Source organism: Etheostoma cragini, chromosome 20, assembly GCF_013103735.1.
Source record: "Etheostoma cragini isolate CJK2018 chromosome 20, CSU_Ecrag_1.0, whole genome shotgun sequence".
In the NCBI taxonomy this organism is placed as follows: domain Eukaryota; kingdom Metazoa; phylum Chordata; class Actinopteri; order Perciformes; family Percidae; genus Etheostoma; species Etheostoma cragini.
In genome coordinates this window covers 16,596,892-16,608,426 of record NC_048426.1, presented here as the reverse complement: position 1 = coordinate 16,608,426, position 11,535 = coordinate 16,596,892, and the positions used below count along the sequence as shown (strand labels likewise).

At 39.9% G+C, this 11,535-nt stretch overlaps 3 protein-coding genes across 6 annotated transcripts; 2 read left to right on the top strand and 1 right to left on the bottom strand.

Annotated features, from left to right (window-relative positions):
* The first annotated feature begins 925 nt into the window (after positions 1 to 925).
* LOC117935915 (syncoilin-like) lies at positions 926 to 3,478 on the top strand. Its single transcript, XM_034858535.1, has 5 exons — positions 926 to 1,162; positions 1,411 to 1,914; positions 2,615 to 3,025; positions 3,108 to 3,232; positions 3,320 to 3,478. Exons 2-5 carry the CDS (start codon positions 1,429 to 1,431, stop codon positions 3,363 to 3,365), a joined length of 1,068 nt encoding a protein of 355 aa, XP_034714426.1. The 5' UTR covers positions 926 to 1,162; positions 1,411 to 1,428; the 3' UTR covers positions 3,366 to 3,478.
* A 14-nt stretch (positions 3,479 to 3,492) lies between these two features.
* LOC117935914 (histone-binding protein RBBP4) lies at positions 3,493 to 8,305 on the bottom strand. 4 transcript variants are annotated; one of them, XM_034858530.1, is made up of 11 exons: positions 8,064 to 8,305; positions 7,424 to 7,571; positions 7,165 to 7,310; positions 6,501 to 6,677; positions 6,296 to 6,414; positions 5,587 to 5,747; positions 5,343 to 5,469; positions 5,148 to 5,225; positions 4,645 to 4,779; positions 4,214 to 4,324; positions 3,493 to 4,044 (listed from the first exon to the last, which is right to left on the bottom strand). In XM_034858530.1, the coding sequence occupies exons 1-11, from the start codon at positions 8,077 to 8,079 to the stop codon at positions 3,982 to 3,984; spliced, it is 1,281 nt and encodes a 426-aa protein (XP_034714421.1). In that variant the 5' UTR covers positions 8,080 to 8,305; the 3' UTR covers positions 3,493 to 3,981. The 4 variants fall into 4 exon arrangements, with proteins under 4 accessions (XP_034714421.1, XP_034714422.1, XP_034714424.1 ...); XM_034858531.1 differs by having other exon boundaries at positions 6,296 to 6,411; XM_034858533.1 differs by having other exon boundaries at positions 6,501 to 6,674.
* Positions 8,221 to 11,302, top strand: zbtb8os (zinc finger and BTB domain containing 8 opposite strand). The gene is made up of 7 exons (XM_034858536.1): positions 8,221 to 8,459; positions 8,749 to 8,773; positions 8,868 to 8,989; positions 9,126 to 9,208; positions 9,711 to 9,763; positions 10,548 to 10,584; positions 10,673 to 11,302. The coding sequence occupies exons 1-7, from the start codon at positions 8,378 to 8,380 to the stop codon at positions 10,757 to 10,759; spliced, it is 489 nt and encodes a 162-aa protein (XP_034714427.1). The 5' UTR covers positions 8,221 to 8,377; the 3' UTR covers positions 10,760 to 11,302.
* Positions 11,303 to 11,535: the final 233 nt, after the last annotated feature.

The following is an 11,535-nucleotide window of genomic DNA, read 5'->3' as shown; positions in this document are numbered from 1 at the left end:
TCAGGTGAGAGCGCGAGGCTGCGGTCTGTGTGGTGACGACATCTAGCGGTGAGACGGAGGAACAACCGCTAAGCAAGATAGCTTATGGGAATTCTCTTTCCCCACACTTCGTTTGCATTTCCAGCTTTTTTAGTTATGAATTTCCAGCTTGTTTATGCAAAGAAAATGTCTCCTGAAGAAGTGTTGGAATGTTAAAATTCTCTTAGGATCAAACAAATTCCTTGACTATGATCTGTAGTTGGCCTAAAGTTAAAATATAAGAAATATTTATACAAACCTATTCCTTTGGTTTTTATTTATGCAGATCATCTGTCAATCAATGAAAACCCATATTAGATACATAGGACACATCACTGACCTATGAAAACCATGTATTTCCAAAACATCAACTATATATGAATTAATAAAAAAGGCTGCCTGTTTTTAGCTTTGTGACAATGCATGAATCACATCCAATAAGTATTAGAATCTTGTAAACCCATTAAAGAACACTCAAAAATAAAAAAATCACCACATTCGGTGAACTGTTTGTTTGGTATTTCATGTGGAGTACGATTAATTAGGCTATATAATACAAAGTATTCCTTAAAGACGATTGCTTAAAATGGCCTTCTTCATGTAATTCCTCCATGCATATCATTGTGTGTGGTGGTGTATGTTTGTGTCCTTTTGTATATGAGGAATTTGACAGGGAGCGCGCACAATACTCCAAACAAATACTGCATATGCAAATTGTATATGCAGCTGGGCTCAATACTGAAGGAAGATATTAAAAAAAAATAGACCTGCAAATGTTACCACCTCTGCCTGCGCAGCAGTCTGAAGCAAAAAGGTTGAGAAAAAGCTATTGCTCAAACACTGTTCAGTGATGCCAAAAAAAAACAGCTGAATAAATATAGTTCTCTCTGACAAACAGGCTGGTCCAGATATGTGGTAGCTGTTGCATTCAGAGCATGTAGGCCAGTCTGCCCTCAGCACTGACACAGTTTGCAGCCCCTCTGGGGGCAGAAGTGTGTCTTATATAGAGTTTCCCTCGTGCCTCCAGCGTTATAAATAAACACAAGTCAGTCTGTTTTGCTGGAGACAGACAACCTGCAGAGCTGTCCTTACAATTTAAAGCAAACCGTGTTCACAGCTGTCTGGACTGTCATCTCCAAACAAAGTAAGTAGAACTACACTGACCTGTATAAGATATACATTTTGTCAATGAAGAGTATTTAAGGTACTCGTGTGTGTGATCATTGGATGTTTAGAAGTTTCATTATGATTACATTTACATTAAAGTGCTATGTTATGCAAAACAAACTAATAGGAATGACCACGAGAGAGGGCTTTAAAACCACAATCTCATCAATAAGTGCTGTAAGTCATTTGATTAATGGCCATTCTCTCCTTCTCCATTCTTTCAAGCTTGTCTCTTAGAAGAATATGGACAATCAAACGTCATCAGAGAATGGGAAAAACATGACATTCAGGATGAAGGACTCACACACGGGACTTGTCAAGAATGTCACAGACGGCAGCCATACTGACTCTGAAACAGAGACAATCATGCCCCTAGATGAGCGTACACCACATCCCATATTACAAATGGACCAGGCGGTAATGGACAACGTGGGAAAGCTTTTCGAACACTGCATCCAGCAGGTGTCCCATCTGGAGACACAGAGGAACGAGCTGATACAAGAGCTCCTCGGTCTGCAGGAACCCATTCTACGAGTTGTGGAGCACCTCAGAGGGAAGCTCCTGGAGACACAGAGGCTGCTCACGCTGGCTCAGATGGATTATGTCGCTGTATATGAGGAAGTGAAGGAGGTGAAGAGGAAGCTTTTTGCAACAGCCAGAGACTGCATCCAGAGCCAGGTGACGCTGGCTGAACGGGAGTACGAGGTGGCTCAGTCTGCTGTGTCACAGGTAGAAACCACTCACTGGGTGGATTTACTTTGCCAGCTTATAGCAGACAGTTGTGGTTTGTGCCGCAGTTTAAAAGGTTTTCCATTTCCATGTATATCATCCACTGTAAATTTGTCATTTCATTTCAATTAGTCCCAAGTCGACAATTTTGTTAAAATGTGCAACAAACGGCAGTAAGCAATGTAAAGGGTCAATGCTAAATGTGAGGCATGCAACAAGAAAGAATTGATCACAATCATTTTAAAATCTACAAGGCAACTTATCATGAATAAGGTTTACAGAAAAATAGATTTTGGGATTGATGCCAAATAATACATTGTATTGAAAACCACATATGAAATTTAAAGCAATATTCAGTCTCTATTGCAATAATTATAATAATATACAATAATATAGCCTTTATAAATCCCACTAGCATGTTTGTAATTCAGGCCTGTGTATAGTGTGTTACAACAGCAGAGTACAAATTGCAATTTCCCCTTGTGGTGAATGTTTGTGATGTTACTTGAAATAGGTTATATGATGTCAATATGTAAAGGTTCATTTGTTGTTTTCCCATTTTTGCCTCATTGTTTAATTACCTACATTCAAATTAAATTATAAATATGTATAATCCTCAATTTTCTGCAAAAACTGGCTTTGCTCAATTATACTAGCTCTATGTACATTATGCTTGTATCAATTTTACATCCATTTATAGGAAGAGCTAAAGGCCCACATCCAAAGTTTGACCCAGGAGTTGTCCGAGCTCCAGGAGGCCCAGCAGAACCAGCTAAACACCCTGCGGGACCAGGCCTCTAAACCCTGCAGGCCCAGGGCCATGAGTGATGTCAGCCAGTGCCGGCAGGCGTCTGTTAGGCTGCAGCGGCGCCTCAGCGGCAGCGTGAAGGCGCTGGAGGGCTGGTACGAGCCTCGGCTCATGGCCCTGCTGAAGAGAAGGCAGGTCGGCGAGGACGCCTTGAGAAAGAGTAGGGAGCAGGCTATGGACTTGAAGGCCAGGCTGGGGCCCCTGAGAGAGGGTATACAGAGACTAGAGGTGCAGAGAGCCTGCCTGGTGCAGAGGGTCACTCTGATGGAGAGAGAGAGGGAGGAGGGCGTCATACAACACAAGGTACAATGACTGAAGTCAAGGAGGACATAACAAGGTTAAATTGTTTGGTAAAACTAGTCTAAGATGTTTCTCTACTTTGCAGGACACTGTGGGAAAACTAAAAGAGACTTTGAAAGAACTGGAAGTGGAGTTTGAGGTTCAAAGAACATCTAAAAAAGATTCGGAAGATCATAATGATAGCCTTCGAAAAGAGCTGACATTTCTCAGGTAGGTTTACTTTTCACAGTTGCATATACTCGAAATAAGAAGCATCGGGATTGAAAAAATAAGACTAACCCTCGGCTTGTTTTATAGAGGCTGTGATGAACCCAGTGAAACCACTGCAGAGGAGGATCCCTAATTTTCTGTTTTCAGTAGATATTAAGCTTATTATCTACACCAGACCAAACCATTGCACAGAATTGACATTTAATCTAGAAAAGAATAAAATGAAACCTCATAATATGCAGCAGAGCAAACAGATTTAATGTAAATATTTTATTATGAATATAAGTACACAAGAGATCAGATGCAGCACAGAAGAACTCAGAGAAAGAAAAAAAAAAACACATACAAGACAAACGCAATCTGGAAAATTCATACTATGAATATCAAGCAAATACAAGAAAAACCTACAGTATGTACAATATTTATTTAAAATGGATCTTTGTAGAAATATTTTCAGCACAACTAATCAGGATGAAAGAAATAAAACCATCAAAAAGCAAACCTGAATGTTGGACAGATCTGTGATGGTTTCATCACAAGCCACAGTTGAATACTGGAAGTTTAAAAATAAACAAAAAAAGATCTAAAATTCTGACCGATACAGACTTACTTTAAATACATCACCACATGATGACAACACAGCATTTTGTTATCAAAAAACACTGCTGCCCAAAATGTATTTTAAAAAGGAGATAACTGCTTATGCGCCCAGCACAAGCAGGTCAAACGAAGAGATGTGGAGACTGGACTCATGCCTGCACCTCTGAATCTGCAGCACCTTCTGGGTCCTCGTCATTGTAGATATTTTCAGCCTTTAGAAGAAACAATTCAAACAGTAGATTGACTGTAACCGGTATTCAATGTCAATAAATACACCTTAAAATGATATCCTTGCTGTGTGTGATATGTAATGGTATTTATGATTGCAAATAATTTCATGAGGCTCTGAACTTCCCACCATGTGACAGAGAGAGCCCTTACCATCTGCCAGACTTGCATGATGTTGTCCTCTGATACAGAGCAGATGACCCACGGCTCGTTGGGGTTCCAAGAGAAGTCGGAGATCTTTGCTGTGTGTCCTCCGTGGATGAACTAGAGAAAAGCAGAGCAAAGAGAGATCACTACAGCACTCTAAAATCCAACACCCGCTGTGGACGGATACGGACACACACACGAAAGTGACAAAATACATTTACTCACATTGCTGTATTTAATAGGTTTGTTGTGTATGTTGAGTGAAGTATTGTATTTCGCTATATTAGCAATCCCATCCGTTACTGAGTTTAAAAAAAATCCACTACAGCAGGGGTGCCCAAATGCTTCATCAAAAGTATTGGTACTTTTACTTGAGTACAATATTTTTGTACATTTCCCCCCTCTGATCCACAGTAATTCTTTTTGTCCCAACTGACCAGTAGCTCAGGAGGGCCATCCTCAGCATCCTCCGGTGACTGTTCCTCTCCGATCTTACTGAGGTCCCAGACATTGAGCCTCCTGTCGGTGCCGCTGGAGGCCAGAATTGTTTCATTATGAGGAGACCACTGAACCTGTTGGGTAGAGACGGGTCAGATGTTTCATTTATACAAGAAAGTGCTACATAATCATAACACTAAAATTAAATGTCCACAATCATAAAGACTAAACCAACTGCTTAACAGAGTATTCCTTTGTTTACAATGGCTCCTCTGAATCACATTGTCTGGATAACATGCTTGATGTTGTAAAGCTAGGTGTATGCAGAAGTGGCATGTGTGCTTCAAAGGCAGATATGCCTTCTGTTTTTTTTCTCTTCTTCTTCCTATGATTTCTTTGGCAGAAATGTAGTTAGCAGTGAAACGTGAAAAGCCAAAGATAACTTCAAATCTGCAACAAACTATTTTAGATGAATTTGACTGGCCTGAGGGTAACTTCTTACCTGGAAAATCTCATCTTTGTGAGACTCAAAAGAGTGCAGCTTTAGCTTCAAGTTCCTTAGGTCCCAAAGAGCCACGGTCTAAAAATACAAGTAGTCAGTTTCAACCGATTCACCTCGTACAGAATGAGAACAGATCCTGCACCCTATGACAGCAACATAATCTGTAACAGCTCGATAGAGAGAGATAGGACCCACCTTATCTGCAGAGCCAGTGGCCAGGATGAACTCGCTGTAGGGGTTGAAGGACAAGCAGTTGACCTCAGCTGTGTGGGCGTCCACTGCATGGCTGGGCTTGGAGGTGTTGTTGGATCGTGTGTCCCAGCTGTGTCAAAGCAGATGAAAGCACCGTTGTAAAAAAAGTTAAATTGAACAACTTTGTTTCTCGTGTGAGTTTTCACAGTGGGAAGTGGATCTTGGTACCAACTCAAGAGCTGCTCACATCATAAGTTTTTGGTCATCGGCCACAGACCCAAAGAGCGACTCGTGAAGCAGGTGCCAGGAAACATCCTCTACCACAGCCGTGTGGCCTGTGAAGATGGTCTTGGCATCCACTATCTTTCCCTCTTTGGGCACTGTGCTGATGTCCCATAGGCAGATTGTCTGTAAAAGAGAGCAGAGAAAATGGAAAGAAAAGGTATTAACATTTAAAAACAATGCTTTGCAATAACAAAAAATGGGTCAACAAATGAAAAACTAGTTGAAGTGACCGTATCATTTAAATGTTTCGGATACATTTTTCATTTGATAATCATAAATGACATTTAACAGCAAACGAGACCAACAGCAAAAGGAACGCTGTTTTATATGGTTCTTAGTAAGGCCTCTGTCTGGGTATGATTCTCCCCACAAAATTATTTATTTGTTTAGACAGACCTGCCCCCAATGCTAAAAAAAATAAATTCTAAAGGAAATGCTCTGATAACTAACTCTAGACCTTTAAAATAGCAAGTGTGGTAAAAAAAACACTAACACTTTTGTCCAAAGGGGCTGCTGAAATCAACTGAAAGTTACATATAACCACTTTATGGGTTCATTTGTAACAATTCATTAAACCTGGGAAAACACAAGATTATAGTTAAAAAGGGTGAAACAGGAAGAAAGACAACATTAGACAGAAGAATTCAGGTATGTTGTAACAGGTTGCTTACATGGTCATCAGAAGCACTGAGGAGGCAGCCGCTGAGGTTTGGGTTCCAGGAGAGGCCATAGCCCTCCTTCTGGTGGCCTCTCAACCGCAGATCTGGGGTGCATTCTCCAGAAGGGTCTTCAATATACAAAAATTAATGTGACAAAAATTGTGCAGAAAACACTGGTAGCAGACTTTTGAAAAATGTGTTTTGGCTGTTATCCTACCAGGTTTGGAGGGGTGCTTTGTGTAATCAAACACCAGCACGTCACTGGTGGGGGTCTTTGTGGCAATAATGCAAGGATTCTGAGGCATGTAGCGGGCTCTGTTCACTTCCCCCTCATGATTGATCTTGATCTCAATCTCAATCTTCCCACTTACAGAGCCAAAGCCTCCAAACTCTGAAACAAACGTCAGTTACATAAGATGTTTGTTGCAATTTAGCATGTGTCTGGGAGAATTCGGTTCTGAGCATGTTTAATGGTCTATTCAATATTCTGAGTACGGTCTGTTACATTTTATCAACTATAATGGAATCTAAAACAAAAATAAGTACCAATATGTTCTGAAGCATTAAAGATTTCAGCAAGATTTAAATTTACTGAGAAGATCTTTGCCACTTCATTCAAATACAATGACTTGTTTGGAGACAGTCTGATGACGCTGAATGACAATAATGTTAATATTGAACAGGCCTAGCAATGTGAATAATATGGTTAATCTATGTACCTTGTAAATGTGTAGCGGGTGTGATTTTATGGCATTACCGTTGAATAGCATCAACAATCCATGTACATGATCCATCCATTTATTTTGTGCAATAATCAGCAAGACACAACAGCATAACAATTTTAAACAAAACACAGCACACATGCATACATTATCCCTCACCTCCTTTTTCGCTGTCGTAGTGTGATGCATCAAACTGGGCATCATCATTAGGGAGCTGAACACTAGCAATTACAAGGTGATTCTGCTCATCAGAAGTGTGTGTTCCCAAAACCAGTCTGTGCACACTGTAGTCTTTGCCCTCTGGCCTGCAAAGAGGGATTAATTAATACATTTCACATATTTATTCATTAAAAACCAATCCAATTCCTCTATCATGTCATATTTTGGTGGATGTCAGTTGCAGCAGATCTCCTCTTACCTGGTGACATCTGGCAGCCACTGGGCAGTGAGGCTGGGCCACTCCAGGGCGTGAGTCATGACCAGGTCGTAGAGGAAAGGAGTGTTCTTCTTCCAGATCTTGTACTCCTCATTGATCACCCTTTCCTCCACAGCATCATCAAATGCAGCTGCAAAAGTAATGTTTAGCAGCAACGCAGAGTTATGTTACAATGATGCCAGTCACGCAGCATCAAATTCGCTTGGACTGAATATCAAAGTGACATAAAAAGTATACCCTACTCAGCAAAGTAGTTCCCCTTTGAAATTAACAACACTCGTTTTGCCGATAAGATAACGTCAGAACACGTTTCTATAGTTAACGTTAGCTATATCAATTTAACAATCCTAATCAAACCACCTTGAGGGAGAGCCAAAGCCATATGTCACTTCACGTGTATCAAAGGAAGCTGCTTTCGTAAATGAAAACACCTGCATAGCCAGCCTTCTAACAGCTAACGTTAGCCAACAGCTAGTTGACTGGTTTCTAACAATGAAAGGTGATGCTGGCTGTCGCGCCTACAACCACCGATGCATTCTGACTGGTAGTTTCTATCATTCTGGACAACATACACACACAAACACATATAATCAGCTTATTCACAAAAGGTTAACGTCCTTACCGTCTTTATCCGCCATTGTGTCGTGGTTAAACCACTAATACTAGCAAAGAGTAGGAAATGTGTGAAAAACGCTCTGTAGACAGCACGGAGGCTTGCAATGGCGCCAACTCCATAGAACAGGACTGGCCAATCAGCATTCACCAAAAACCAAAAGGAAGTCGCATGACTAACTTCATCCGGAACGCCCTCTTGGTTGTAAATGGTTGTTGTTCATTGACTGTTTAGCACACACAGTGATCCAAGCTAAGACACACCGACATGGTAAAGAGTAGATTTGATCACAATTTAAACCGTTGAACAAACTTGCAGCTATAATGGACGACCGTGCGCTAGACCTGACAGAGGCACAGAAAGCTACCAAGTCTAAATACCCGCCAATCAACAAGAAATATGAATGTAAGTCTGACGTTATGGTAAATAACGTAAGTAGCTTAGCTTGGTAACTAGCTATTCCTTTACTCGTCAAAACCGTGAAATAAATTCTTTTCACAGTCTCTTACGTCAGCTAACTGTAGTTACCGTTATGTCCACGATCTAATCTACTGAAACTGTTTATCTAATTTTGGTGACGTGTGTCATACATAGCTAGTGATTGAAAGAGTATAATTATATCTGCCCAGCTATTCAAGGCTGTTCTAACAACTTTCCCTGTCCCATCATGTCACCATGTGATTTACTATTACAGATCTGGATCATACAGCAGATGTACAGTGAGTGTGTTTTTAATATATTGGAAAAGTGTTTAATCTCACGTTTCAATGTTCAATAGGCATTACTAGTATATTTGCTGCTCTCTCTTCCTAGAATTCACTCCTGGGGAAACTCTCTAGAGGAAGCCTTCGAGCAGTGTGCCATGGGCATGTTCGGCTACATGACAGACACAGAGACGGTGGAACCGATTGATACTGTTGATGTGGAATCAGAGGGTGAGAGCACAGACAGTATGTCGCTGTCCGTTAAACACAAACCTCAGTTAACTTTTTCTATACCTACTGTAGATCAGTCATGTTCTTTCCAGATCCACGAAACTAAACTCTTACAAACGTTTTCTCTTCTCAAAAGGTCATGATATGGAGTCTCTTCTTTTCCACTTCCTAGATGATTGGTTGTACAAGTTTTGTGCAGATCTCTTCTTTGTTCCCAGGGTAAGTATGTTGGTCATTTATGGTGTGTTGGACATTTTTTTGCATGTCATTTCAAAAAATTAATAAATCCAGGAGATGTTTTGCTTGTTATGGCAGCAAGAACAACCATGGTTTTCTTTGGACCCTGGTATGCCTTTGCCCACTTGTCCACATGGATGTCGCATGGGTGTAGATTAGAAACTCAACATAGATAAGACAACGAGTGACTGCAGATCTGTGCTTTCCTTACAATGCCTTATATGCTAAAATACCCGCTAGACACCTTTAAAGCAATGAGAATTGACAGATCTAGGATCTGGAGCTGATGCACATACCCCATTTGAGAAATCATAACACATCACTACATCATAACAAGGGCCATAGTTGCTTGTTAAAACACTGCTGTGAATAACTTACACAGCACATATTTTTTGTTTTTGTTTATGGGAAGAAATATCTTGTTTACTAATTGTTGTCCTTTGTTATTCTCCTGACACAATCATATCTTACATCCATCCACTAGGAGATCAAAGTTTTGCACATAGACAGAATGCACTTCAAGATCCGCTCCATTGGGTAAGTTTGGTTACCTCTTCACAAGAATGTTTCACTTTTTAGAATTAGAATTTAAAAAGCATTTATTATCACAGTGAGTTACACTTCCGTGGAATTTGCCGTGGTATTTGGTGCATATATAAACAACATATTGAACATGATATAAAAAATAAACATAATAAAAGGAGACCAGCAATACTTCACAAGACTTCATGATGGCAAAATACGTTTCTACATTAACAACAGATGCTGTAGTGAAGTGACAGTTATAGCTATATAAGTGCTCCTCTGACCTGGAAAGTCTTGATATTAACTTTAAACCATTCTAGTCCCCTCATTAACATACTGCTATAATACTGGTTGGAATGTATTTGGAGTGGTTTTGTTTCCGACGTTGATGCTTTGAGATTTTTGCCTTGTGGTAACCTCATATGCTTAATGATGAAGTCTGGTTCCCCTGTGAGCTTATGAGGCCTCGAAACAAGGAGGAGGCCTACTCGAGTGGTGAATGGATGGCGTATAAAAGGTGCTTAGCGTGCACATAGTTAGGCAGCGGAGTCAGACAAACAACGATTTCAAATGAACAAATGGTTTAGAAGGGACATGCACAGATTCTTAACCTGAGACTACTGCAGCTGACCCCTCATTCCCAAACACACTGAACATCTTTTACTCCAGATTTGAAAACCTACCGCATGACCCTGCCCAAAGCCTGACCACATTCTTTCTGTAACACATTGGTTGCCCCGCCCTCCCATTTATCTTATGTTTTGTTTTCCTGCTTTATTATTTTTTTTTTTTAAAGCTGGGGTGAAGAATTCTCTCTGGCAAAGCATCCACAGGTAAGACAGTCTTTGAAGATATCACTGTAGAATATCACCTTTCCCCCCCCGATTATTCTAAGTGTTATGTCCTGTCTTGTAAATCCAGGGGACTGAGGTGAAAGCCATCACATACTCCGCAATGCAGATCCATGATAAAGAAAAACCGGAGATATTTGCCATCATTGATATCTGACAATACCTTCAGAGGGAGACCACTCTCCCGGTTCAATGACACTGGATATATCTGTGTGGCCAATTTAAGTGACCTTTTATCCAAAGCACTGCTTAATGACTTGTACAATCTGGGTTTCTGCTTGTGAGGTAAACTGAATACTATCAGAATAATTTCTCAAGGTCCTATGTACTGTGTGAAAGTAGATTGCATGATATAGTAAGTGATATGACACTGGTATTGTAAAAATTGCATTATATCAGAAATCCCAAAACCATGGAAATAGTAGAACTCTTTATTTATATGCACTTATTGAAAAGTAAAACTCTAGATGTATTTTGGACAATGTGTTTAGCTTTTAACTCATCAACCCAGTTTGACTTGTAATGCTTTTGCTAATTCTTATTTATCACACATTTGAATTTAATTGTGTTGATGCCTTATTTTTTTATCATTGTAAATAAATCAACAGATTTGTATTTTACTGCTGTGGGATTGATTAACTGGCTACTGGTACTTTGAAATAATATAATCTTGCTTTTGAATAAATCTTGCTTTTAAATATTTTGTTAGTGTTTGGTTATTCTAGAAGATAAAGCAGTAAAATGGAGCTCCAAATGTAAAATTACTTAGCAAATAAAACAAAAAACATAACTCCTGTAAACACACTATCATAAATAAATGTAGACTAAATTAATGCATTATTTATAACAATATGGTTGAAACCATAGACCGTTAATATAAATGGACAGAGCATGAGTGACGTCACCCATTGGTTTGTGGAGATCAGAAATGAG